Genomic DNA, 27,725 nt, shown 5'->3' on the forward strand with positions numbered 1-27,725 from the left:
CAGTGTGTGTGTGTACATGGATGGTGCCTGTGCACGGTGGGGTATATGTATGCACGGCAGGGGTGCACGTGTGCATGGGAGGGGTGCATGTGCACGGCAGGTGGGCACACATGTGCATGTGCAGGGGAGTACTGTGTGCATGGCGGGGGTACATGCATACATGGGAGGGGTGCATGTGCACGGCAGGTGGGCACACGTGTGCATGTGCAGGGGAGTAGTGTGTGCATGGCGGGGGTACATGCATACATGGGAGGGGTGCGTGTGCACAGCAGGGGTGCTCGTGTGCACAGGAGAGATGCAGTTGCATCGCTGTATGCAGTTGTCGGAGCCAGTGCACACATGTCGCAGCTGGGTATTGTGTCTGACTGGGCACCCTCATCATATCAGTCACTGGCTCAGGCCCTCTGAGCAGCAGCACCCTTTGTCCTCAGACATCCCTGGTGTCCTCCAAATGCCTCCGTGTTCGCCCTATACCGTCTGTGCCTGGGCTTCTGCCACCCAAGCTGGGGTGCACCCCCCTCCATGCCGGGAGCCTGGAGAGGTCCTGCCTGCACTCACCCTCTTTTGACCCTGGCCCTGCCCACACAGCGGGTGGAGGTGTCCCTGGAGCTCCATGCGCTGCACCCCACACAGGACTGAGGACTAGCACCTGAGGACGCTGGCCTCAGCTGGGGTGGGGTGGGGTGAGTGTGGGCACCGCAGGCCCAGGCTGTCCACTCACTCTCTGCCCCACACAAGTCCTCCTTCAGTAGCTCATGCTGGGGGCCTGCTTCACGGCTGGCAGGCCTGGGGGGGCAGGGTCCACAGTACAAGGCAGGCTCACTTCTTTCCCAAATACCAGTGTGACTGGAGTCTTCCCAGAACCAGACTGTGGCCCATCTGCTCTGAGGTCAGCAGAGGGTGACCTGGGAGCTTCTCCATGGGAGAAAAATGGGGAGTACACCCTGTGGGCAGGAGGGGAGGACGGAGAGCAGGCCCCCTGGGAGGAGGGGGAGGAGGATGGGGAGTGGGCCCCTGGGAGGAGAAGAGGAGGAGGGGGAGCAAGTCCCTGGGAGGAGGGAGTGGAGGGGAGAAGGAGGGAAAGCAGGCCTCTGGGAGGAGGGGGGGAGGAGGGGGGGAGCAGGCCCCCTGGGGAGGATGGGAGGAAGATGGGGAGCAGGCCCCCTTGGAAGGGGGAGAGGAGGAGGGGGAGGAGGAAAGCAGGCTCCTTGGGGAGGAGAGGGAGGAGGGAGAGGAGGAGAGGTAGGAAGAGGGGGAGGAGAAGGGGGAGTGGGCTCCCTGGGAGGAGTGGGAGGAGAGACAGCGGGTCCCCTGGGAGGAGGGCAGGAAGCTGCAGGCCGAGGCCATGCTGGCAAGCAGGTGAGGAAGGACACCTCTGGGCTCCCGGGGCCCCTGCCTGGCCGGTGGCAGGCTCACCCCCGCAGCTGAAGGACGTGCACGTGTACAGGTGCTGGAGCAGCATGTCTGGTGGGGAAGAGACATGTTTCAGCACATGTTTCAGCACATGGGAGCCTGGGGAGACACCCCCCCCCCACCGTGTCCACTACTCCCTGTGCTCGGGGCAAGGGGCCCCTGCGGGAGGTGGTCACCCTGGCCCCAGCCTGTGCCAGGGAGCAGGGGGCCCGAGCTCACGGGGTATGGGTGCAGGCCCTGCAGGAAGGGCTGAGGCAGGAGGGGCAGGAGGCACTGGACTGGCGAGAAGTCTGGGAGGAGGACGGGCCGCTATCAGTGAGTGGAGGGTTGGGAGGCTGGGGGCCTGGGGGCCGGGCACTAGGGACCCTACAGCCCCAAGGAGGAGCCCCCAGGCTTGCAGGGTGCTGTCCTTTCCTCCCGCCCCTGGGCTCCTTTGCCCCCTTCTCAAGCTAGGACCCTGATGCAGCCCCCCCCCCCACCGTGCAGACCCCCAGGGAGCACCCCACTGTGGCCCATCCATGGAGACCTCGTCCTTCCGGGGAGATCAGGGCCACTTACCCAGAGGGCCTGGGTGTGTTTGAAGGGTGAGGAGCGTGCGGCTCATGTGGCTGGTGGAAGGTGCCCCAGCAGAGGGCAGAGACAAGGGGGTTGGCGTGGCCTTGTGCAGGGGAGGGGTCTCCAAGACAGAAGCCCGTGTCGGGGTGGCCCGCACGGCGAGGGCCAGGTTCCGAGAGAGGGTGATATCTGGACTGCTCCTGGTGAAACTGAGGCAGGCCGCTCTGTGCCCCTCAGGCCTCTCCGCAGCCTGGCAGGTGCTGTGACAGGACCGGGTTCCAGTGGCAGAGTTACACGTGGTGCATCCTTGGGCTCAGGGTGTGGACTGATGCTCGAAACTGATGCTAAGACGTGAACTTGAGCACGAGCCCGCTGGTTTTCACTTGGCCGAAGTTTGTGCAGTGGGGTGGCCGCCTCCTTTCTCAGGAAGCGAAGCACGTACCTGAGGCAGGCTGGTGCAAGTAGAGCCCTCCCTGGCTCCTTACTGAGCCCTGGGTGGGCGCTGGGCCCAGGGTCCCGCTGGGTGCGCCCACTCTGAGCTGGGCCGCGGAGCCCGCACCGAGCGCCTTTGTGACGGGGAGGAGACTGAATTCAGCAGCTCGTCTTTACACGGGCGGCTCATTAGTGCTGATCTGTGAAAATATCCTCGGTTTCAGGGCGTGTCGCAGACTTGAGGAGAGTCTCCAGGTAGCAAATCTGCTACCAGATTTGGTGCGATTCCAATCAGAGCACGAGGAATACTTGAGTTTGTGGCCTCGGGACAGCCGTGAAGCCAGAAGCGCTGTGAGCCTCTCCTGACGACAGAGTAAAGGGTTTTTGTGATGCTGGCGCGACGGAGGCCCCTGGCAGCCCATGCTGGGTGCAGTCTCGCTGTGTCTACTGTCCTGACCGTGTAGCCCCGGCTCCCCCGGCACACGTGCCCTGGAGCACGGCCTCTTGGGCTCCGACGGCACCGCTTGGAGCTGCCCCATGCCGCTGGCCAGGGCATAAGTCCCCCCACAGGACCCATGCGAGCACCTGCTGTGGCCGCCCTGCCTGTCTCGCTGCTGCTCCCGGGCCTGGTGCTCAGTGCCGTCCCCAAAGGCTCGGGGCAGGGTAGAGGTCCCTGGAGCAGGTGCCTGGGACCAGGTGGGGCCCTTCCAGGCAGGGCCTGCATCCCTCAGCACTGGACGCGTCCCGTATGCCGGCCCTCTGTCCTAGTGGCTCAGTGGCACTGTGGTTGGCCCGCAGAGGTCAGTGCCCTCGGCCACCAATCTGTGCCGCCGCATCCCTGGCCCGCGTCCTCCCGTGGTGGGGCACGCAGTTGTCTGGGGCCACAGTGGGGGCCTCCCTGCCTGCTGCCCATGTGCTCGGGTGTGTTCATGACCAGCTGTGGGCACTCCCATCCCCTCCCTGTTCCCTGTCCAGGTCCGCAGGGTCCTGGGGACGCCCTGTCCACCCTTCACAGGTGGCTAGCACGGGGGCCGTGCGGAGGGGCCGTGGTCAGCCCTTGGTTTGGTTTCCTAGCTGAGTCTCGTTGTGCCCAACTGTGCCGTGGTTGCGTCCCTGCCTCCCCTGCCCTGACTGCCAGCCTGGGTGCCCCGACTGTCCATGTTTCCCAGGCTGGACACTGAGGTTCAGAGGGGTCACCCAGGGCCCCTCAGGAGAGCCTGCCGGGGAGCAGCTCCCCCTTCCTCGGCCTGGAGCCCCAAGACATCAGGGACCAGCTGTGGCCTGGCCTGTGTGACCCTCAGGCTCTCGGCGGGACCCCTTGTTTGCCCTCTCGTGGTTCCTGGTCCCCTTCTTCCCGAGGGAGTGGTGTTCCTTCCCCCTCCTGGGCCAGGCCCCCCGGGGCCCTCAATGGGCCCACACAGGAGAACAATCAGGCCCACATCCCGCACAGCCTGCCATTGATAGGGAGAGAATGGGGCAAGCGTGTTCCACGGCCCGAGGGGGGCTCCCCGCGGGGCCTTGTCCTGTTGCTGAAGGGTCCCTTGTGGTGCCCGTGGCTGGTCCCCGCCCCCCCCACACTGTGCCCTGGACACCTCGTGGTGCCAGGACAGACGCCCTGCAGGTCAGGCCCCCGCAAGCAGGGGGCGGTGGGGCCAGACGGGTCCTGAGCGCTGTCCCTCCGCGGCCAGCGTGGGTCGGGGACTGCGGCGAGCGCGGCCCTGGAGAGGTGAGGCCGGCTGGGCGGGCGGCGGGGGTCTGGCTTGTTGGCAGGAGTCCAGCGGGGTTTTTCCTGCTGGAAGAATCAGGAGCGTGTACCAACCCTGGGTGCCAAGACGCGTCTGGATCTGAGTTTGATCTTGTTCTCAGGCCTCGGGCGTGTGATGGCGTTCAGGCCCCTGAAGAAGTGGGGTGACGTGCGGCCATCCCCCCTCACTGACCGGGCACCCTGGCACAGGGAGGCCGGGTCCCCGCCCATCCCTGCGCTTCTCATCATTCTTGTGGACGGCCCTGTGCTTTCCCGGCTCTGCAGCTCCGCTGTGGACAAGCGAGCTGAGTGGGCAGGTGGGCATCCTCCCCCCCCCACCCGTGACCAAGGCATGAGTGGCCAGCTCTAGGGCCGGGGGAGTCTGTCTGTGATTCTGGGCGGGCGCTCAGTGGCCTGGATGGCTCGTCCAGGTCCCCGTGGACGCGTCACAGCAGATGTGTCTCAGCGTCTCATGGGCTCTGCAGGGAAGCCAGCGAAGGCCGTGGGCATCTTGGGAGTGGCGGGGGGCAGGTGGCTGGGGTCAGTAGGACAGGCTCCCGGCCCTGCTGGCTCTGCACACGGGGGCCGGCCAGGTGCCGTCCGGGGTCCCCACTGCATCGTACTTGGCACCACGAGGGTCATGCCAGGCGCCCTGGCCTGTCTGGCTCAGGAGACGGGCTGGTGCAGCCCCTGGGGTGGGTGGGGGGTGGGACCGGGCCCCCCACCCCAGAGACCCCGCAGCGCCTGCCTGAAGAGGCCTCTGGGGTTGAGGGGCTTCGTAGAAGGACCCAGTGGGGGGAGTGCCTGTGGCTGGGAACTGTGAGCGCTTGTTCTGGGGAATTCCTCTGGCCTGGCTCTCCACGGGGTGCTTGTAAACCTTCCAGAATTGGGGTAGAATTTGCATCTGAAAGACCAGTCGGGCCAGGCCGGCCTTGGAATGTGCTGGTTTCCTTGTTACTTGCCTCTCCTTGTTAACACTCAGTCACATTTTTATTCTGCCCACGTCCCTAAAACTCACATTACCTGGTGGGTGCCTTGCCCCTGGTTTCAGGGCGCACTCGACCGTGTTGGCACCTCCCTCATGGACTCCTACCCCCAGCCCCCAGAAAGTGTGCACCCTGCCGCCCCCCACAGCCCTGGGCCCCCACCCCCAGCACCAGACCCCCAGCCCCCGCGGAAGGTGTGCACCCTGCTGCCCCCCACCCCCAGCCCTGTAGTACCCCGTTCTGTAGGGCACCCAGGTGGGCTGGAGCTCACAGGAGGCACACAGGTGTGGTCTGGACATCCCAGGATCCCAGTTGCCTGTTACTTCTCTGCAGGAACAAACTGGGAGTTTTAAATCCACAAACCTCACTTTTTCTACAAGAGCTGGGAGCTGTGCTCATCATGCGGGGCCATATCAAGTAGCCCTGGGGGCTGCAGGAGGCTGCACACCGGTCCACCTCCTCACCCCTGGAACCTGCCCTGCAGTTGACCTTGAACGGTGTGGGGGAGGGGACCTTCCATGTTCCCCAAAAGCCTGCTGTTGACCAGGAGCCTCACCTGTGACATCCACAGTTAGTTAACACATGTTTTGCATGTGGAATGCATCCTGTGCTCTGTTCTTGGCGTAAAGTCACGGGGGGAGGGGGGGGGAGATGTCGTCAAGGGAACCATGGGGAGGGGAAAGGACATGCAGGGTATGCCCTATGCGTACCCCAAATAATCCACCTATGAGTGGACCGTACCCATGCAGTTCAAAGCAGTGTTGAAGGGTCAACCGTGTGTCATCCTACGTGGTAAAGGGACTTCACAGGTGTGATTGAGGGTCTTGAGTTAAGGACAGGATCCTGGGTCCTCCAGAGGGGCCTGAAATGTCATCACAGGTGCCTGATGAGAGACTCAGGAGGGCAGATGGGAAAGAAGATGCTAAGGTGCTATGCCACCAGATTGAGGGAGGGAGAAGCTTCTCCTCTCCTGTCTTAGGTTCTATCCGTGGGGCCTGAGAATTAAACTAAGAAATGAGAGATTAATAGGACAAAAGGCACACAAGTTGTACTATTGTCACATGCACAGGAGCTTCACAGGCAAGTAAAGACCCAAAGGAAGCAGTTAGACGGGGGGGGGGGGGGGGGGGGGGGGGGGGGGGGGGTGGTGATACATCACTTAAGTCAAGAGCGGTTAAGTTGTGAGGCGCTAAGGCCAAGGGAGGGCGGTTTGGGCTCCTGGGGCAGTAAACTGTGAGAAGGCAAATAGGAAACTGGTGAGTACGGGGTGTTCAGGAAGGTTTGCTGGGCAGACTCACGTTGGTGCCTTCCCGGGGTCACGCTGACCGAAAGTGTGTGTCGTGCGGGCTCGTGGGGAGGCAGCGAGCCCTTGTGCGTGCCGCTCCTCGGCTGCCTTCTGCTTAAAACTGTGCTTCTGCCAAAGTGGCCTGCGTGGCCTGGTGCATCCTGATCCTCTTCTCCGGCTCCGAAGCCTGAGGCAGGGACATGAGCCCCGGAGCACAGGAGGCCCCGGGGGCTGGGAAGGCAGCATGGGTCCCTCCACTGGATGCCCGGCAGCCCAGTGGGGCCCGCGTCAGGGTGGCAAACCCCAGAGCCGCTGGCATGACCCATCGATGTCCGAACCCATGGAGTGTGTGGTGATTTTCTCTGGGAGGTCAGCACGGGTCCTTAGGCCGCGGTCTGCTGGCTCCTGCGGCTGGTCGGGGCGGGACGACCGTGTGGCCCTTCGTCTCCCCAGAGGCTCATGCCGCAAGCACTTACACATCCGGGGATGCAGCTGCGGCCACTCCTTGGGCAGGAGGCCGTGTGGTTGACAGCCTTGGAGACCCATGGCCATCCTGACTCACGCCTGCCAGTGGACCTGCTAGAGTCAGAGCCGTGACATGAGGGCCTGGGCTGCGGGTGCCCCAGGCAGCCCAGATCTGCTCCCCCATCCCTGCTGAGGGCCTCCCTTCCCGGGTGCTGGAGGCGAGCAGGAGGATCAGGGACGCGGGGTGGCCTCACAGTTCCCCAGGTGTGTGGGGAGCAGGTGCCGCCCCGCCCGGTGATAGGACGGGACCTGAGGTTGGAGGCCGAGGCAGGAGTGCTGGAGCTGCGTAGATGAGGTGGCTTCCCCTCTGCGTGGCGGGCAAGCTCTTCCTGCGTGAGCTCTCTCCTGGGGGACAAGGTGTAGAAGGAATACAGCGTGGGATGTGCCAGGGCGGTCGTCTCCCGGGAGGCCCAGCAGACGCCCCAGCCATGCTTTGGGGCCAGCTCCATCACAGCTCAGACCTCGGGGGCAGCAGTGGGCAGCTGACATGGGTCACACGGCTCCAGCCCGGGCCTCCCATGCATCCCTCTTGGGGGGCAGCTGGACCACCAGCCCCCAGCAGGCACACAGACGTGGAGAGCAATGAGGCATTGACTATGACAGAAAGGAGAGGCCACGGGCGGCCCCATCCGGTGGGGGGCCGGGAGGACGGATGTGTCCCTAAGGACAGTGGGAATGCGCCCCTGGGGCCGCGGGCCGCCTTCCCCTCCGCTGGGGCTGGGGGATTGGTCCAAGAGAGACTCTGGGAGAAGCTACTGATGTGTGGAAACATCGTGATTGTTCTTTAAGAAAAACTCACAAAAAAATTGCATTTTCCAATTGCAAAAGCAGTCAGGAGATGCAGTAGAATCCAAAGAGGGATTTAGAAATGCCCCCATGAGCCCAGGGCGCAGAGCTCAGCCCCGCAGGCAGCAGGCACCCCTCGCCCACCTGTGACAGGGCCACGGCCTGGGGCTCAGGGCTCAGAGAGCAGGTGCACCTGGCCCAGCGAGCTCACCTGAAAAGCAGGTAGTGCTGCCCCGCCGGTGTGGAGGAGAGCGCGCGTGGGCGCAGGGGGCAGGGCCGCAGCCCTCCTGGGCACAAGCCTCCCCGAAGGCCTCCTACGTGAGTAAGCGAGCATTTGAGCTCCAGTTTATCCTCCCCGCATCACATTTAATGATCTACGTGTCCGTCCGTGCTCAGCAGTAAGCAGGGACCAGATGGTTTACGTTGCAAGCGTAGTGGGCTGTGATATTACCTATTTAGGCTGTAGATCCTTGCTGCTGGGGCCACATGGTGGTCAGCGTTTGAGCCCACATCCTTTTGAACTGGTGGGATGGCGGCAGCCAGGGAAGTAGGTGATTGGCGCTTGTCTAACTCCTCTGGAACGCCGGGTCTGGCTGCACCCTGGTGGATGCTGGCGGATACTGGCAGGTGCTGCTCCATGCTGGGTGGGGGTTTGCAGCCTGGCGGCCGGCACCCCCACAGAGGCAGAAAATCGTTTCCCACTGAAGGTGGAGGGCCCCAGCCTGCTGATGGTGGGTTGGGGCAGGTGGGTGTGCAAGGGGCTGCCCAACGTGACTCCCCTCGGGCTTTTCTGGGTAGAAGAGACGTGGCCCCAGTGACCTGTGCGTGGGGGCAGGGAGTGGGGTCGGGCAAGCTCGGGCAGGTGCTTCCAGTTTCTCAGTCCGTGAGTTGAGTTTTGTGAAAAGAATCCACCTGGTTCTGAAATCTGGTGAGGAGTGTCTTTCGCCATGGCTGAAACGTTTCTAGAGCCTTCTGTCACCTGGGACGCTCTGGGTGGGATTGCCATCCTGGGCTGGGAGTCTGTCCTGGGCAGACTGGGGTGGGTAGCCAGGTGTGCCCGCCCCCCACGGGGTCACAGCCAGGGGTCACAGCCAGCCGCCAGCCAGTCAGGGAGGAGCAGAGGCCCTGGAAGAGGGTTTGTAGTTAGAAGATGCTAACAAGGCTGTATTGTCATTTGAGGTTCATCCCTGTCCCTGACCACCTGACCTTGAGGCTTGTCCCCAACTGCCTGACCTCAAGGCTTGTCCTCGTCCCTGACTGCTTGACCTTGAACATGCACCTGGGGACCACGTGGTTTTCTGGGCATGGAACTGTTGCTCTCCATTCGCCGTGTGGTCTCCGGGGATGCAGGGGGCGATTAGTTTTACCGTCTCTGTGTTAGGTTTTTAAACTGGGAGGAAGAAATGAGGACCACACAGCCCTGATTTGCTGAGTGGCTTTATTGGCCAGGCACAGCTGCCAGACTCCAGGGGCAGGCCCCAGTGCCTCCGGCCCGGTTTAGACCATGGGGCGGGGGGTTGCCTGCTGCACCCCTACCTGGGAGTGTGTGTGTGGTGTTGGTGGGACACCTGGCAAGGCCAGCCATGTGCACCAGCTCCATGTGGCCCCCGGCTCAGGCTCTCCCATGTCAGGGGGAAGGTTGGCTCCCCACCCCGGTGGGGGGGGGGGGGGGCGGTAGTTACAGGTGGTGTTGAGGTCGGGGCCCAGGCAGATGCGGGCATCGGACTCTGATGGCCACTGGCCGTGGGACTCTTGGAAGTGTCTGGGCTGTAGTTTCCTTATGTGTGAAGGGGGGTGAGGAGGAGAAGGAGAATGGCCCCAGCTCATCCTGTGGCTGAAGAGCCCCTGTGACAAGCCCGCACATCTTGGTGGTATGGGGTGACTGACCAGCTCCTCTTCCTCCCCCAGAGCTCATGCAGGGACGTCGGGGCCCCAGCTGTGTCTCCGGGAGGGTGAGGGGTGGCTGCCGGTGGGGGGCAGCTCTAGGGGTGGAGGGAGCTGCGGGCAGGTGTGGACGGGGGTCTGCCTCCAGGCTGGTGGCGGGTGGGCGGGTGGGGCAGGCCTGGCGGGCTGCCTGGCAGTGGTGCTCTGCAGGCCTCCCCTGCCCCTCCCCCACGCAGCTCGTCAGCTTCCGGCCCAGAGCTTCCGCTGCCTGGAGGGTCTGTGGAGGCCTTGGGGGACCTGGGGATGAGGGCGGCGGCAGCCGGCCCCTAGGGAAGCCACATCAGTGCCTCACAAGGTCGAAGAGGAGCGGTTGGCCTTTCCTGGTGACCCCGCGGCCGGCCGGGGCCCATCTGGTTTGCTGCTGCTCCGGTGGCACTTCCGCCCAGGGCTGCCCGTTGCCCCGCGCCTGCAGGTAGGGCTGGCACCAGTGCCGTCGGGGGCCCTGCGGGTGGCGGCCCCGCTGCAGGGACAGGCTGTCCTGGAGGAGAGCCGGGCGGGGCAGGGGCTGTCCGGGTGTCTCTGGTCCCTCCTGGGGGCCAGCGGCGGGCGCGGGGCTCTCACGTGTGCGTCGTGGGGGGCCGTGCCTGGCGCCTGGCCGAGGACTGCCACGCTCTGCTGCCCGCTGGCGCACGGGGCGGCCCTGCCTGCGCGTGGTCCTCGGCGGGCAGTTGCAGGCCTGGCCGGGTCCCCTGCAGTGTGCGGCACGGTGGCTCAGGTGTCCGCGGCAGGGATGTGACTAGGCGGCAGGGAGTGTGAGCCCCGGGGGACCGTGATGGTGGTGGCGCCTCCGGGGCCCAACTGTGCCCATGTGCGTGGTCACGGGAGGCAGCAGGGCCCGGGTGAGGGCGGCTGTGTCAGCCTGAGGTCAGCCCCCCCGGGGCACAGCCCACCTCGAGGGGTCCCGCACGTCCCTGGTGTGATGATGGCAGGACTGGCAGGCTCCCCAGCAGAGCTCGCCCTGGGCGGTGGCCGTAAGGGGCCCGCCGAGGCCTGGGGTGGGCCATCCGTGACACCGCGTGTCCCCGGAGCCCGGGAGCGGGTGGCAGGGGGGCCCTGAGCTCTGCCTGGCGGGCAGCATGGCCAGCTGGCCAGGCTCCAGGACCAGGCCTGCAGGAAACCAGACCTCGGGCCCCGTCACCTCCAGTAGACAGGGCCGTTGACGAGCACACCTCCCGACTTCCCGAGTCCTTGACCGAATGCCGGTCACGTTTCCTCAGCCCTTACCCTCCCAAAGGCTCAGAGTCCTGTGCTCTGGCTGGTGCTCGGGACCCACGCTGGGGGGTCCTTTCGTTCTGTCCCCGTGTCCCCATCCCTGGATGAGGGTGCCCAGCATGCACGAGGTGGCACCTGTGCAGCACCTGGCAGGAGGCTTGGCAGGAGCAGGTCTGAGCCAAGCCGCGGTCGTCTCCAGGGGTGCAGTGGCAGGGCCCTAGCGGGGTAGAGCGGGGACCTAGCTTACTCTGGTGTGAGAATGTTCTAGAAGCTCTTTTAGATTTTCATTGATTTTGGTTGCTGTGAATTGTGAGGAGGCCACTCTGCCTTTGTGCTGTGCGGCTCCTATCGTATTCCCAGCACTGGTCCCCGGGAGGGACGGCGCCTCCTCGGGCTGGCTGGAGGCCGTGTGGGCCAGCTAACCCCTCAGCCCGCGTCTTCCCCCCTGGAAGATAAATGCCGCCATGTTTCCGTGTCTCGCACATTCTGAAGCACCTGGGAGGGGGCACGGGGCTCGGGACGGGAACGCCCCACCTGCTGTGGGAGTCCACACCACGGGAGGGACAGTGGGGCCAGGCACCAGGGCAGCACACAGGTTGGGGGGGGCCGGGGTCCAGTGAGTCTGGCCCGCAATACAAGGGGAGACCCTCTCCCATGTGGATGCTGCAGAATAGACAGAATCTGAGGTGGGGGCTTCCCTTGACCTGGGACCTTCAGCAGAGGTCACCCCTGGGCACCTGCTCGCCTGCACCTTGTCTGGAGGGACAAGGACATTTGACGTACTGGGGTTTGCTTGGGGCCTAGCCTGCATTGTTTATGTGGCCCTCGTCACTCACACAGCAGCTGGGCCCGGAAGCATCTAGAAGATGAAAAGAACCACAAGGGAGGGTCGATGGGAGGGGTGAACCAGGCCCAGGGTGGGGCTCTCAGTGCTCCCCGCAAGGGCCCTCCATGCTGGTGTTTACCTCGAGCTGTGCCTCTGCGGCCTCTTTGGAAAGTAGAAACAATTGAGAGTCTGGGCATCACCTGTGTGCGGGCGGCTGGCCAGTGGGCATCTCAGCAAAGGCGGAGACCCTGGTGCCCCCCAGGTTAGGGAGAGGCTAGGGCCCTTCCAGGCTGCCTGTGGCACCCCGCAGTATTTGCCCCTTGTCCTCATGGCTGGGGAAGGGCTGTCGCTTTGTCTCCTCTGCAGCATCCTAGGGAGGCCGCTCCACCTGCCCAGGGCGACCCCGTGGTCCGCTGTCGGTGGGGCGCGGCTTGGTGTGGTTTGAAGGTGGATCAGAGGTGGCGAGGTTTCAGGACGGTGAACTTTGCTGCCAGGTGTTCAGTCAGCTGCATCCAGGGCCGAAGTTGGAGTTTCTGGGGGATCCCCGTGAAGGGAAGTAGAAGACGGTGAATTGGAACAAAATGCTGGGGTGTAATGTGTGCGCAGATAGTGCATGGAGGTTGGCACGGCAGCCTGACGTGGCACGGTGAGGGCCCTCGTGCCCTGCCTGGGGGAGGCCCCGGGGCCCTCAGGGTGCCTCGGCCTGGGGCGTGTGCCTTCTCTAATGGGCTCTGCCAGGTGAAGAGCAAAGGCCACGTCCTGCAGGGAGGCCAGGTGCAAGGAAATGGCTTCATCCCGGCTCGGCCTTCGCACACGAGCTGGACGGCAGCCCGCGGCCGGTCGTGCTGGCCTGGCTCTGGAACCCTGCTGGGTATTTTTAAGGAGTCACTAAAGAAGATGAAGGCAAAGAGAGTAGCATTTTGTGGGTTTTTTAGACTTAAAAAAGAAATCTCCGCCTGGACCTAGGCTTGTCAGGGCTCCAAGGCCTGTCCCTCCTGCAATGGCTGAAACGTGCTGGTCATGCTGCCACTGGGCTGGGCCCATGCAAGGGGCAGGAGTCTGGTCCTCTGGTGAAACTGTGTGCACAGCCCCCGTGGACACTCTGAGGGACTTGAGCACCCTGGAGGCAGGATGCTGCCCCAAGTGGCCCCGAGCGCCATCCCAAGCCAGCCCCGGATTTCGCATGATTCCGAGTGATTCTGTGACACCTTCATTCCCTGGCAAATGGCAGAGAAGGAGCCACCTCTTCTGAAGCACCTGCTGTGGGGTTGGAACACCCCTTGTCTCTGCTCTGAGCTCCTGGAGGAGAAACATCAATTCAGAGTGGAGCCAGACGCTTCTGCAGAGAGCAGTCTCCAGCCCTGCCTGCTGAGCCATTGCCTGCTCCGTCCCCAGGGCAATGGGAGCCTAGGGACCTGCTGGCCAGGCCTGCAGGGGGGATGCAGGACACGGGAGGGACAGAGGATGCCCAGCTTTGCTGGAGACTCCAGATTCATAACTGCCTTTGTGAGTCTGTTTCTTCTTGACAGGGGTGCCTAAAACCTGCCTCACTAGGAGCTGGGGTAGTGGGGGGCCACACAGTGGTACCCCCGCGGATGGTGCAGCAGGGCTGTGGCCTCAGTGACTAAGTCTGTTGGCACAAACCAAGGGTTCTTTCAGAGGCCTTGCATTGAAAAAAAAAAAAGAGAGAGACCTTGCATTGTGTACACCCAGGGAGCTAGCCATGGATAAGGGTAGTGATCTCTTGTCTATAACACTGTAATGCCTGTGGAGGGGCTGAGGGACTAGCTGGGGGTGGTGGAGGAGCTGAGGGAGTAGCTGGGGGTCGTGGAGGGGCTGAGGGACTAGCTGGGGGTGGTGGAGGAGCTGAGGGAGTAGCTGGGGGTGATGGAGGGGCTGAGGGAGGAGCTGAGGGAGTAGCTGGGGGTGGTGGAGGGGCTGAGGGAGGAGCTGGGGGTGGTGGAGGGGCTGAGGGAGGAGCTGAGGGAGTAGCTGGGGGTGGTGGAGGGGGTGAGGGAGGTGGAGGGGCTGGGGGAGGAGCTGGCCCTGGGAGCGGCCACTAGAGCAGCACCCTCACTACCCGCCCCCTCCGCCTCCCCGCTTAGGGAGCTGAATGGCAGCTAGGGCTGGAGGTTAGCGTAAGCGGCGCTGAGGTGGAGCCCCCGGTTTATGGCACGGAGCGGAGCGCGCGCCTTTGCGGACCAGACCGTGGCGGGCGCCCGCAGGGGCCGAGCGCGCCAAGTCCCGGGCAGTGCGCGCGAGCTCTGGGCTGTTGGCCGCGCTGGGGCGAAGGCACGGGCCTTCCGACCCTTCACGGTGTCCCCCGCGTGGCGCCTGCACCTCGCAGACAGGCTCTGGGAACGGGAGCTTCTGGGTGGGGCTCTGCTGGAGGCCAAAATCAGGCTTTAAAAAGGAATTTTAAAGGGCGCCTGGGGGCTCGTCAGTAGAGCACGTGACTCTTGATCTCAGGGTCATGCGTTCAAGGCCCATGTCAGGTGCGGCGCCTACTTTAAAAAATGAATTTTAAGTCAGAAGTTGGCAAAGGTCTGAGGGTGCCACCTTCTCCTATTTAATCCTGGAACACCGAGCGGCCATCAGCGGTGCTGGGGGAGCTCCCGGGGCCCACGGATGCCCCCCCACGGGAGAGCCCAGGGAAGGGCACGGTTCACTCAGAGGGCCCGCCCCCGCTCCGGCCAGCGCCCAGGGGACACCCCCGCAAGTCCGTGTGCGGCAGCAAGCTGCCCCTGCCGCCCCAGGGCACCGGCCGGCTGGGATCCCCGGCCCTCCCCGGACCGTCCTCCTGTGTCAGTCCCTCGGTGGGGGTCCGACAGGACTACACGTGGGCAAACGACGCAGAGACTATCTGCTGTTCTCGGGAACTGGTGCTCTGATAGAATCCATGTCGTCAGCCTCACAAACGGAACCAACCGGACCTCAGAGCCTGTGCCTTCCTTGGTGCCCAGCAGAGTGAGAGTCCCCATCGGTCCCCGGGCGACATCGTGGCTGTGTCAGCGATGATGCTCCCTGCGCTGAACTTTCCATCCCGCGCACTGACTTGTGTTGTTGCTGGACGTTTGTACCTCTCTGCTCCCGTCACCAGTCTCGCCCATCGCCCGCCCACCGCCTCTGGTGACCCCAGGTTGTGCTCTGTCTTTAAGACTCTGGTTTTCCGTTTGTTCATTGGTTTCATTTAGATACCAGTGTAACCAAGATATAGTGTTGATCCTTGTCTGAGTGACTTACACTCTCTAGGTCCTTCCATGTCCTCATGAATGGCAACATGTTCATTTTGTTTTTTTTTTAAATATTTTATTTATTCATGAGAGACGCACAGAGAGGCAGAGACGCAGGCAGAGGCAGAAGCAGGCTCCCTGTGGGGAGTCCCATGTGAGACTCGATCCCAGGACCCCGGGGTCACGCCCTGAGCCGAAGGCAGATGCTCAACCACTGAGCCACCCAGGCGTCCCATGTCGGTCACTTTGGTGGCTGAGTAACATTCCAGTGTGCGTGTGCCCACCACACCTTAATCCACTCGTCTATCGAATGACACTTGGGCTGCTTCCATATCTTCGCCGTTGCCAGTGATGCTGCAGCGAGCACAAGAGCGTGTGTGTCTTTTCAGATTACTGTTTTTAGTTTTCCTTGGGTAAACGCCCCGTGGTGGAATTACTGGGTCATATAGTAGTTCTGTTAATTTTTTGAGGATGCTCTGTACCATGAGCACGCCAATCTACACTCCCACCAGGAGCACACAAAGGCTCCTTTAGCCACTTTATTCCTTTTAGCAGCTGTGTACTGCTCCATCCCACGGACGCAACACGATTATATACGAGCCGATTTGTGCACGTACGGTGTGTGTGTGTGTGTGTGTGTGTGTGTGAGAGAGAGAGAGAGAGAGAGATGTCTCCAGAGTTGTCCTGTGGAATAGCCTCCTACTTGGGCGTCTCTCATACGTGGGGTGTATCCAGCTGAATTGCTGGTGGACAACTCCTGCGTCAGGAGCCCTTGGCACACGTTGGCCAGGGCACGTGGACACTGCCCCTGCGCCTTCCTTGCGGTGTCTCGTAGCCAGCTGGTCCCATGGCTGCCCTTCTCAGAGGCGGGACTGTAGCATCTTGCTTAGATGTGCAGACCCCTGCTAAGGGTAAGGAGCTTGGGGGGGTGATGTCACAATTGCAGAACATGGGCAGGGTGTGTGCAAGAGCTGCTTTGCCTTCCCTCCGTGCTGTGCCTGGAGCGGTCACTGGATAGCTGCCCAGGGCATGGGCCTTGGGGCTCCCACACTCACCGGCACCCTGGGGAGGGGGGATGGGAAAGGCCAAGTCCCTCACGCAGGAGAGGAAACACTCTCCCTTCTGATTAATTTTGTGCTTTTACCTCGCAAAAGGACGCTCAGATTCTTTTTATGTGCATTACAAGCGGGTATGCATGCGTGGCTTGAGGAAATGGTCTTCGGGGTGGTGGTCCTTCATTACAGTGCATGGGTTTTTCTGTTGAGAAACAAGGAAGGACTGGCGTGGTAAGAGGGCACAGATGGCCGGGGCTGGGGCCGGGGCCTGGTCGTGGTGGGGCCGGAAGTGTCTGGTTTTGCTCCGAAACCACAGGTTAGGAGCTGCTGGGTGGAGGGAAGCTGGGTGTGCAGACCTAGATCGAGGTTAGAAGGCGAGGTTGCCACGCCCAGGTGCGTGTGAGGGGGTCCTCGGTGCAGACCCACATACAGGCATCCCGACCTGGCAGTGGCGTCGGGCGCTGTGAGATGGGGGAAGTGCGATGCAGCCTCATCCGGCCCCCAAACGAGCAGCTCTGGGCTTGTACTTGTGGAAGTGACGGAGGCTTACTGAACTAACAGAAGAGAGACATTTTTCAGTTTTAAAATTCTCAGCATTCATGTTGTTTATCTGAACCTCTTGCTATGTGTGAACTGCTTCCCCCCCACCCCCGTGTTTTTGGGAGTGTCTGGGTGGCCACTGTGCGCTGCCGGCCTGTGCCATCGGGTTTGCGTGTCACCTGTCCATTCCTTGTGGCAGACCTGCCCTGGCGTTTAGACAGCAGGCGTGGGTTCTGGGAGCTGCGAGGGTGCGGCCTTGTCTGGCGATGCTTCTGCTGGCTCATGGGTGAAGATATTTTTGCTTGTCAGTTGGCCATCAGCAGGAGCCAACCCAGAATCAGAAAGACCCAGCTCGGCCTCTGCAAGCCTGCCACTATGAGACCAGTACTGGGCGGGGGTGGGGTGGGGTGGGGTCTCATTTGCTCAGGGTTCACGGGATGTGTCTCGGGCGGCAAGGCTTCCCCAGGGGACCCTGCCTGGAAGTTGTGCGTCACAGGTGGACGCGTGGAGTGGGCGCAGCTGGCCCCAACTCCACAGAAGCCGTGGGAGGGATGGGGCGTCAGCAGTGCTTCCAGGGAGCGCTTTCCACTTCTCAGCTGTCTTCAGAAGACTGGCAAGAATTGTAGCAGTTCTTCAAGCAAAAGGAAACCAAAATATTGCAACCACAGAAAAAAATGCAAGTGTTTGATTGTGAGGTTTCAGGCCCATGCTGGATCGTTGCGAGCCCTCGAGGGTCTGGTACCAGTGTCCTCGACCCCCTTGTGCATCTGGCCTGAGGCCCACTGGGGCCGCCAGCCACTCTGGGCCTCTGTGATACCCTGCCCATCCTGGACCGAGCTGCCCATGGCGAGGGCCGCACCCTGCAGGCCGGGTTTCAGGGAGGTTTCTTTGCGGGTCTGAAGCTCACAGGGTGCTCAATTCTGTGTCCACAAGCGGCGGACCAGCCCCAGAGGCCGTGTTTGATTGGCTCATCCTGCAGGGAAGTGGCTGCGGTCAGTGCTTGGGGACCGGCCAGGTTGCACTTCCTTTCTGGGCACGATTGCACACTCCCTCCTCCCTCCAGTTTGCACAAGTGCGCAAAAGCCTCACCCATCCTGGGCCAGGGCCGGCCTGCCTGAGGCCCCGGGGGTTATAGAAGAAATTGCTGAGACTTTCTTCTTGGTTGTGTCCAGAAGGGATGCTCAGCTGCCGTGGACGGAGGATTTCGATGTTAAAACGTTCTCCTTTCCTGTCACTTTCAGAGCCCAGGCTTCTGAGGACACCGTCCTGGGAACAACAGGGGGCAGGTCCTGGAAGGAGAAGATTCAGGTAAAAACGCACGGCCTCCCCACCTGTGTCCCCTCGAGGCAGGGCCGAGTCCTGGTAGAAGCTTTGGTGGGGTCCCGGGGACACTGGTCCCAGCTCCCTGTGTGCTCGGGTTAGAGTTGAGGGAGGTCAGGACACGCTCTGCAGGGCGCCTGTCCGTCTTGGTGCCGGGCACCTGGCGCCCAGCGCATAGCCCGTCTCTCCACACCCACCCTCGCCCTCCTGCTCCCTGCTTCCTTCTCAGCTCTCTCCCCTGGACAATTGCAAAGCTCCATCATCTCTTCTGGGGGCGCAGAGGCCTTGTCAGTGGTGTGATTGCAGGGAGGGTGCTCTGTGTCACCCCGGCCCAGATTTGGGGTCATTTTGTGGTTCGTCTTCATTTCAACCATGTAGTTCCAGCTTGAGGGGAAAGAGAAAGAATTGAATGTGAAAGCAGAAGGAAAGCCCACGCCTCCCGTCCTCCTGCCCCGCTCTGGCCGCTCTCCAGCAGCTCTGCCGCCCCATGTTCCCCGGGACCTGCTGGGCCGGTATGCTGGGGCACCGTTAGTGAGCACGGCTTCACCTCTAGGGGCACTTAGCACTTTCCATGTGTTTGCCTGGGCCCACGCGTGTGCACTGAATCACCAGCCGTGTTGGGCCAGGGGCTGCTTTGGTAGGTGGCTGCGCAGAGCAGGAACTCTAAGCCCTGGCGCTTGGCTGACAAGTATTTTCCCCCCAGGTCATGTATCTTCGATTGTGTTATCTCTTTATTTTAATTTTTTTAAAGATTTTATTTGAGAGAAAGAGATAGAGATATATAGTGAGTGAGACAGCACAAGCAAGAGCAGAGGGAGCAGACTCTCGGCTGAACAGGGAGCCCGATGTAGGACTCGATCCAGGGACCCCGGGATCACGCCCTGAGCCAAAGGCAGAGGTTCCACCATGGAGCCACCCAGGTGTCCCTGTTGATTGCATTAAAAAAATATTTGGGGGATGCCCAGGCACCTACCAGGCAGGTGCAGCAGTAACTGCAGAGTGGTATAGATGTGGCGCTCACTGTGTACGAAGCCAACACGAGCAGCGGGGCCCCTGGCCCCGGGCCTCCCTCTCCTGAGGTTACCACTGTTAATGGTTGGATGTGTGTCGTGTCCATATGTGTTTAGGTCCTTGTCGGGGCTGGGGGACAGGTGGCATCTGCTACCTGGACACAGTGGAGGCCGCCCCACCTGCTGCTGACCTCACAGGGCAGCCCCTGACAGGCGCCCCCACCCCCACCCCGGTTGTACCTGTGTCCTCGATGGACTGCAGGCCCTCCCGGGTCCCTGGGGGTAGGAAGTGAGGCTCGGCTGCGGAAGCCCCCTGCCCTGCCCTCCCGCAGCTTCTCTCAGCCCGGCTGCAGGTAAATGGCTGTCATATCATAGTTTGCGTTTCCCTGTGAGTGGAGCTTGGTGCCCTGGGAGCTGCTGACACAGGTGTCGGCCCCGTAGGCCGGGGGATTCAGGACCACGGCGGGCTCCAGTCAAAGCACAGCTTTTATCCGAGGGTGCCTCCCTTGCCTCTGGGGACCGAGCACCCATGTCTGTGGCATTTCGGTCCACCCCTCGCCCCCAGTGTCACTGGGGTCACCTCACTCAGCAGCCTCTGGGGTGACATCTGGTTCCTGAACCCATCCTGAGCCGAGAGGACAGGGCCATCTCTGCGAGGTGGTAATGCATTGGTCCCACAGCCAGTGAGGGGGAAGGGAGCCTAGGGCTGGAAGCTGGGGGCAGGGGGTGGGGGTCAGTCGGAGGACAAGAGTGCTGTGGGCCAGCCTGGGGGCAGGGGTGGGCATGGGGGGTGGTCAGCCTTGGGGACAGAGGTGGAGGGGTGGGGAGGGTCAGCCTTGGGGGCAAGGGTAGGTGTGGGGAAGCCGTGGGTACGTGCATGTCCTCTGCTGGCCAGGCTACAGGGTTGAGGGGAGCGGGGCTTCACCCACCCCATGTGCGTGGACCAGGCTCCTTGGGCCCCATGGGCCCCATGGGCCCCATGCACAGCTGTCACCAGAAAGCCCTTCCACAGACTCGTGGGTGCCGGCAAGAGTGCTCTGAACGTTGGCTTCACATCCTGCTGGTCAGTGTGGCCCTGAGGTCTTCAGGGGGCAGGGAGAGGTGGCCCCTTTGTGGTCCCTCTGTGACCCTCCCACCCCCACCCAGGGCCACAGGCAGTGGGTCCCAGGAGGGGAAGCCAGTCCCAGGGAGCCTCGTGGTCCTCGGTTCCTGCATCAGTCAGCAGTCACATCTAAGAACAGAATGGCAGGTCAAGACTGTCCTCCAGCAGAGCACGTACAGGCGTGCACATGTGGATGCACACAGGTGCACAAATAGAGGTACACAGGTGCGTGTGTACGTGCATGCACACAGGTGTGCAGTTCACATGCACACATACAACTGTGTGCATTACATGCACGTGGGTTCATGCACTTACATGTCCACGTTGCACACATGTGTGCACGCACCTGCAGCTGTGGGGGCAGTTTCCTGAACAGAACCCTCGCTGGCTGCTGTCTTCTCCACTGCAGTCCCTGACTTGGTTCAGAGGCACCGGGGGGAAGGCTGGTGGGTGACCGGCACTGACAGCCTGAGCAAGGGGCTCCGAGCCCCCTCCCTCTAGTCTCTCAATGCCCAGAGTGGGGTCGTGCACTCCTCATGAGCTAGCGCATGGCCATGTAGGTACTGGGGCCTGTGCGGTGGAACCCTGCCTCCCTGAAGGGCTCCTGGTTCCGTGTGACACTTCTCTACTGGGGACACACAATGCACACCGGTCACTTGGCTCCCGGTGACAGGCTCCTGCTGCTCAGAAGCGCCTGGGAAACCCAAGGCAACTGACATGATCCACTTGTTTCCATTTTAGTATTTACGCCATGGTCCCTCATGCTGCATGTCCCCCATCCCAGAATTCCGGAGCCGGATTCCTGTAGGAGCACTTGGTGGCCGCAGGTCCGCGCGCACGGGGCATGTGCTCTGCTTGGTGGGGCTTCAGTTCTATGTGACACCACATGCTTGTTGGAAAAGAGAACACGAAGCCCTTCCGGTGTCCTGCAGAACATGAAGCACCCACTGCCGCCCCCGCCAAAAGCCGTCTGGGGAACGTGGCCCCTCTCCCCTTTGTTGTTCCTGTGGATTTTTTAAAGACGCTCAGGAAGCTCGTGTGTGCTACAGCACAAGGAGCACGTCTGCTGGGTGACCTGGGGTGGCCGGGAGCAGGTGGCCACCCGGCTCCTGAGTGGCCGAATCTGGGTGGGTCCAAGGTGAAGGGCAGTTAAGAATTCCCCCTCTCCTCACGTGGACCGATTTGAGTAAACCACGTGTGCAGCAACCTATGTGTGCAGTAGCCCGTGTGCAGCTCCCTAGGTGTGCACGGTGCCACCCCAGCTCACCTGTGCGTTTGTCAGGCCGCGCAGCCCCTGCTGGAGCTCTGGCCATTGCACCTGTCATCCTGGGGTGGCCCGCCCAGAGTGTTCTATTGTGAAGCATCCTGCCTCCAGCCCCCCCAAACCCCAGCCCTGGTCTCCTAACTGGGGTGTGCATCTACCCGCCCCCCCACCCCCCACCGCAGAAGGGGCCAGGGCCACAGGCACGATCAAGGCCTTCCATGGAACGAAGAAGATGACTCTAGAAGCAATAGGAGGGCGGGAGGGCATCCGGCCAGGAGTGGCCCTGGAGCCAGTGTCGCTGTGGGCGAGGCCCAGCCGCCAGGGCCAGCACAGGAATATTCTGGAGGACAGGCAGCTTGTGCCGAGGCTGGGGGTGGGGCATGGTGTTGCTGTGGAAGATGGCAACGGGGTTCTCTGCCTCCCCACCCTGTCCCCTCCACAACAAAGTCCCTGCGCCCTCGGCCCCACTCCTCGTCACACGGGGTCTTCTGCTCCCGGCTGTTCTTCCTTCTTGGGAAGAGACGGGCCAAGTAGCTCCCTTGTTTCGCCGGAGCAGATCCTTCAGGAGCTTTCTGAGAAAGGCCGCTGTGGGGTAAGAGCTTTGAGAGCCCTGGTGTGAGACGGGTTCCATGTACCCTCCGTGTTGACAGTTGGGCACTGTGCGGGATTCGGGGCGGGTGGAGGGGAAGCCTCCTCCAGGATGTTCAGGGCGTCCTGCTCCTTCAAGAGGTCATTCTGCAGGGATCTGTCCCCCTGGAAGCTGCCAGGACCCCCCGCCCCACCTTTGTCCCCAAGGGTCTCAGATGTCACCACCATGCGCTGGGAATGGTGGCCTCCTTTCCTTCATCACGCCGCCGGGGGCTCCCGTTCCGTTAACGCGTATCCTCCGGCTCGGGACCTCCTCTTACCATCGCCCTCTCATTCTCCACGTCTCCTCCTCCTGCAGCTCCTGGGCCTCCGCGCCCCGGCCTCCCCGCTCCCCCCGCCCGGTCCTTATCTGCGCCACCTTGGCGAAGCCGCCTCAGTTTTATCTTCTCATCCTTCCCCTGGACGTTCTGTTCCTGTCGTCAGAATTTTAATTTCTGAGTTCACTTTCATTTCCTGGGGTGGTTTTCCTCCGGCATCCTGGGCTCCGGCCGCGGCTCTGTGTGGTCCACGGAGCCCGCGGACTCCCAGCCAGGGGGCGCCAGCGCTGGTGGGGGGCACAGACGGTATCACGCTGCGCGACACAGGCTTCGATGCGCCATGCACGGCGTTGACAGTAAAGACCTGGCTGCTTTTGCTGTGTGTTTTCCCACCGGCTGTGCTGCTACTGTCACCGATGCGCCCCAGCGGCCACCCGCCTCCTGCACGTGTGGGGCGGAGGGTGGGCCCTGTGCCCCCATGCATCTTGTGTTGTCTCTATGTTCAGCGACTTCGTGTCAGGAGCTTGAAGGCACCTCTGACACCCCCCAAAAATGGGCATATGGCACAAAGCAGGGCACGTCCCCCACCCCGCTGTGGTTCTTGGAGGCCTGGTGGCTGGGGCTGAGCCCACACAGTGCCCGTGACACTCACCTGTTTGGGTTCCGGTTCCGCAGTGCGGTCACATTCCCACGGGCTATGGTGCTCTCCCCATTTTTGTCCTGATGGTTTATGCCCTTGAGCGTCACAGGATTGGGCTTTAGGACAGTGGGGCTGAACCTCTGTGTGGGCTCCAGGTGGTGCATGGCTTCTGCCATCAGCTGTCTGGGTCCTCACCTGACTGCCCCGAGTGACCTGTGTCGGGGACCCAGCCGGGAGTTCAGCGCTGCCCCTGGGCCCTTGTAAACCGGACTCTGGGCTCTGTGTTGGTATTTGGGGGTGGCGGGGATGACACATGCCAGTGGGCCTCGAATCTGCAGCCAGAGGTGCCCTGGGCAGTGGGCACGCTCACACAAAACCTCACACGTGCACCTCTTGTGATTGGGAGGCACCTCTCTGAGCTGGGGTGGTTTTTTTTAGTAAACTCTATTCTGAACAGTTTTAGATTCATGAGGAAACAGAGCATAAAGCACAGGGTTCCCATGTACCCCATCCCCACGATGAAAACCTTACTCTGCCGGCTGCTGCTGGTTAGTAAGTGTACTCTGGGGAGGTATCCGTTTGGAATTCTATCCAACTGCTGGTAATAAAAACCTGGAAAACGGTAACTTGAAGAGACTACTGGCTTATTAGCAGGTCTGGAGGCAGGCAGAGGGAAGGTGTGAGGTCCCCAGTGGATTTCCACTTGGCTGTTCTTAGAAGGAGACCCTGGTCTTCATGTTTGCGAGGTGGCGCCCGGAACTCCAGCCGTCCAGTTCAAGTTCCAGGCACCAAATGGAGGAAAGACTGAAGGCAAGACTGCCAACGCTAACCGAGTCAGCTTTCCTGGGATTTGCACCTGATACCTTCCGTTCCCAGTTCTTCAGCCTCTGCTGCCTCTGGGGAAGCTGGGAGTTGTAGTGAGCTGGGCGCACTGGTGTCCCCAGGGAAACTGAGACCCTGTCAGTAAGCAAGAAGGGACGTGGATGCTGGGACAGGCAGTAGGCATGGAACAGAGGGAAGGGGAGGCGGCTGTGGGGGATCAGGTGCGGGTGGGCATGGTGGGGACGGCCTGGGGGTGGAGGTCCACATTGCCCACACAGGCCGCTCTTCCTGGGACCTCAGTGTCCCCCGGTTCCCCAACTGTCGGGGCTCGCTGGGTGCTGGGAGCTGCCGCACGCAGGGTCACAGGGGACCCACACAGGGAGGAGCCTCGCCCCCAGCTGGGGGCAGGACGGGAGGGAGCCCAGCGCCCTCGGGGCTGCTGTCGCGCTGCCACATGGACTCAAGTAGCCGGGACAGAGACCCCGCGGCTCAGTAGTCCCTGAGAAGGGTGCCTGTCTGGCCGTCGGGGGGCAGGTGGGTGTCTGCACAGGACATGCCACCCCAGGAGCGGGAGCCAGCAGGCGCCCCGGCTGCAGGGCTAGACGCGGCCTTGGGGAGAGGACGGGCGCCAGGAGGACGGGACCTGACCCAGCAGGCAGGCGAGCCGCTGAGGCCCCATCATGCCCTCCCCACAGGGCCCCACGAGCCCCTTCCTTTGGAGGGGGGGCGGGCCATCCTGGTGCTCTGTGTACATACGAGAGGCAAAGGTGCGCTATAGCACCCTGTGTGGTCCATGTGGTGCCGGGGGCCAGCCATATGGGGTGCTAGGTTTAGGGCTCGGGCAAGGATTCCAGGGGCCGGACAGCGTGGCCTCCTGGACCAGATGAGGCAGCCCAGGAGGGCTTCCTGGAGGTGGTGGCCAAAATGTCTCCTAAAACCTTCTCGGGAGGTTTGGTTGGGCCAGAGGTGCTAAGGCACAGCAGGAGCTGGTGTATGGTAGGTTTGGGGGCCCTGTGGGGGGGCTAAGCAGCAGGGAACTGTTGCGGGGACTGGATGTCCACAGACATCCCTGAGGGCCAGTGAAGTTCAGGAGGCTGGTGGTGATGCTTGGGGTGAGAGGAAGGCTCCAGAGGGGGCCCAGGGCTTGGCTGGACTGAGGGACCCACAGGCGGGATGAAAGGAAGACAAGGGGGTGAGCAGGGCCTGCCCTGGGCTGAGAGGACAGACTGTTCCACCGGCTCCCAGAAGCAGGAACCTGGGCTGGGGGGCTGCGAGTGGACACCGTGCCGGGCCCCCTAGGGGAGGGCGGGGAAGCACAGGGTCCTGCTGTGACATACCTGCACCCCCCTGCTGGATAGGCAAGGGTCCCATCTCTGCTCCCACAGCTGTTTGGGAGAAGCCCACAGGAATCCTGGTCACAGTCCCGCTGGGGTCCCGGTGGGGACCCAGGTCAGGGACAGCCCCGCCTCAGCGACCTGCAGTGAGGCTGAGCTGCCCCTCACCACAGGCAGATGGGGCTGCGGGAGCAGGGCCGTGGGGGTGGCCGTGTCTGCTGCGGGAGGTCAGCCAGCCTGCATGGCGAGGTCACCTGTGTGTGTGCGTGTATGCATGTACTTGGTGTGTGTGCATGTGTATATATGTGCACGTGTGCGTGTCTGCCTGCATGTGCATGTGTACGTGCATATGTGTGCACATGCATGTGTGTGCATGTGTTCGTGTGTGCGTGTGCACGCATGCTTACGTGCCCCAGCTTAGCCTCTACCTGCTGCTCCTGCTCTTGGGCCCTGGCTGACCTGCCGACGAGGTCTATGGAGCTGGGAAGCCAGGGTTGGGGAGATCCTGTCCCCTGGTTCAGGCATTTGCATCACGTTGCAAGCTGACCATGAGCGTCCATGCTGGGGGGACGCTGAGCAGCCAGGTGGGTGGTTGTCCAGGTCCGGCCCCCATCTGTCCTGGAGCTCTGCCCCTGGGTGACTGGGACACAGTGTTGCCCTGGGGCGGCGTCCCCACCACCCTGCCCCGGCACAGAGCAAGCCAGGGGCCCAGGGAGATCTAGCCAGCAGGTGCTCCTCTATGCATCCTGACCTGTGACCTTCCTTCTCACTTGCTTCCAGAATTTCTTCGTGAGGCCGCAGAGAAGCGCACCATTGAAGAACCGGGTGGCCCTCGACATCTGCGGTGGGGACCTCACCCAGTGCCTGGGAGATGCGGGTCCTCAGCATTCACACCATCCACCCGCTCCGGGCCGTGCTGCAGGTCGTGGCCCCCCGGCTCTGAGCAGCATTGGCCGTCACCCCCACCACGGGCTCCCTGCCCACGAGCCTTCACTACCGGAGCCCCCCCCGTGGCGCCTGCGCGTGAGAATGTGCGCCCCCATCGGTGGGCTGCTTGCCGCCCTGGCCATGGCATTTGGGATGACGGTGGCATTCGCACCGGTCCCCAGGATCACCTGGGAGCACAGAGGTGAGGGCTGGCCCTTCCCTGGAGACTTGCGGGCAGCGGGGGCTGTGCTGGGTCTGGGGGGAGGGGGTGCTGTGCACCTGCAGCAGGGGAAGAGCCTCGGCCCCGGGGTGCACATGCCCAGCTGGTGCAGGGGTCCCAGGAAGGATGCTTCCCCCTTGTGCACCCGAAGGAGTGTGCACGCGGCCCAGGCCCGAACCTCAGTGAACGCCACTCCAAGGGCCTTGAGTGACGGGTGGCCGAGCGTCCAGCCAGCTGCTCTCATCTGCTCCATCTCCCTCTCAGGAGCCGCGTCCTGAGACCCCAGGTCCCTCGGGCTCAGTGCAGCAAGGGCTCGCAGGGCCCAGCCGTGTTGTGCAGAGCCCCAGGCCACGTGCCCAGGAGCCTGCGTCCGCACGTCTGTGTCCAGCCCTGGAAGATCAGGAGAGCAGGACGGCAGGCCAAGGAAACCCGGGTTCAGACCCCTCCACCGGGGCCGGGCCACAGCGAGCGCACTTACGTAACTGCCCATTGCCCGTGCCTCGTGTTCCTGCATATCGGCACCATGACCTCGTAAGAGAGGACGCATCCCTCATTTCTCTGTTTTATAAGTTGGTGGTACTTGTCCCTGAAAAATACTCAGGTTAAGGGACATATTTGCCAAAATATTTTTTTTAAGGTTTTGAGCTAAATCATTTTTTTTCACTGAATAAGGAAAGCTTAGTTCTATTTTTTATACAGTTCATCTGTGTTATGATCAAACACACATACCAGAGTATGCAAGCACAGCAGTCAGCAGCCTGAGGCGTGCAGGCAGCCGGTGGTCTCCTGGGAGGTCACGAGGTCATGCTCCTCAGAGGTCACATTCCTGGGAGGCCACAAGCCTAGAGGTCATGCTCCTCAGAAGTCACACTCCTGGGAAGTCACGAGTTTAGAGGCCACACTCCTGGGAGGTCATGGGCCTAGAGGTCATGTGCTTAGGAGGCCATACTCCTGGGAGGTCCCACTCCAGGGAGGTCACAATCCTGAAAGGTCCTTCTCCTGGGAGGTCACGTGCTTGGAGGCCACACTGCTGGAAGGTCATGCTCCTTGTAGGTCACACTCCTGGGAGGTCATGTGCTTGGAGGTCATGCTTCTGGGAGGCCACACCCCTGGGAGGCCACATGGAGTGCAGGGTTTGGAATCAGCTGGGCTGGAAGGAGTAGGAAGGGATGTTGGGCCACAGCACTGGTTAACCACAGTGGCTTGGGCCTTGCTGGGTCCTCTGCTCTTCGTGGCCATCTTAGGCCGGGGGCTGGCCTCGTGGCAGTGGGTCCACGCCAGGCCCTGGCGACCTGACGGTGTGCTGAAGCCAGGCAGGGTGCTCAGTGCATCACAGTTCAGAAGGGCCTCACCTTCTCCCTTATCCCCAGAGGTGCAGCTGGAGAAGTTTCACGAGCCCGGCATCTTCAACTACTCGGTGTTGCTGCTAAGTGAGGACAAGAGCACCCTGTACGTGGGTGCCCGGGAGGCCGTGTTTGCCCTGAGCGCACTCAACGTCTCCAAGAAGCAGCATGAGGTATGGCACGGGCTCCGCTCTACTGCCGTGTGGGCCACAGACCTTCTGGGGTTTTCTCCTTGAACCTGCACTTCGGCCCCTCCTGGCATGTGAGGCCCCTCACTGGCCATGAGGCTGCTCACCCCGTGG

General features: G+C 62.2%; 1 protein-coding gene across 7 annotated transcripts in view; it reads left to right on the forward strand.

The window, feature by feature from the left end:
• SEMA4D (semaphorin 4D) overlaps positions 1 to 27,725 on the forward strand; it is an 89,453-nt gene that overhangs the window by 35,090 nt on the left and 26,638 nt on the right. For 3 of the 7 annotated variants that reach the window (XM_072841391.1, XM_072841401.1, XM_072841383.1), the window contains exons 2-5: positions 17,778 to 17,844; positions 18,235 to 18,368; positions 25,714 to 26,062; positions 27,451 to 27,596. In XM_072841391.1, coding sequence (XP_072697492.1) covers positions 25,963 to 26,062; positions 27,451 to 27,596 — 246 coding nt within the window. In that variant the 5' untranslated portion in view covers positions 17,778 to 17,844; positions 18,235 to 18,368; positions 25,714 to 25,962. Of the gene's footprint in view, positions 1 to 16,098; positions 16,131 to 17,777; positions 17,845 to 18,234; positions 18,369 to 25,713; positions 26,063 to 27,450; positions 27,597 to 27,725 lie in introns of those variants that run through there. The other 4 variants (XM_072841361.1, XM_072841372.1, XM_072841352.1 and 1 more) reach the window with 2 other exon arrangements.

This window comes from Canis lupus, chromosome 1 (assembly GCF_048164855.1).
Source record: "Canis lupus baileyi chromosome 1, mCanLup2.hap1, whole genome shotgun sequence".
Lineage (NCBI taxonomy): Eukaryota > Metazoa > Chordata > Mammalia > Carnivora > Canidae > Canis > Canis lupus.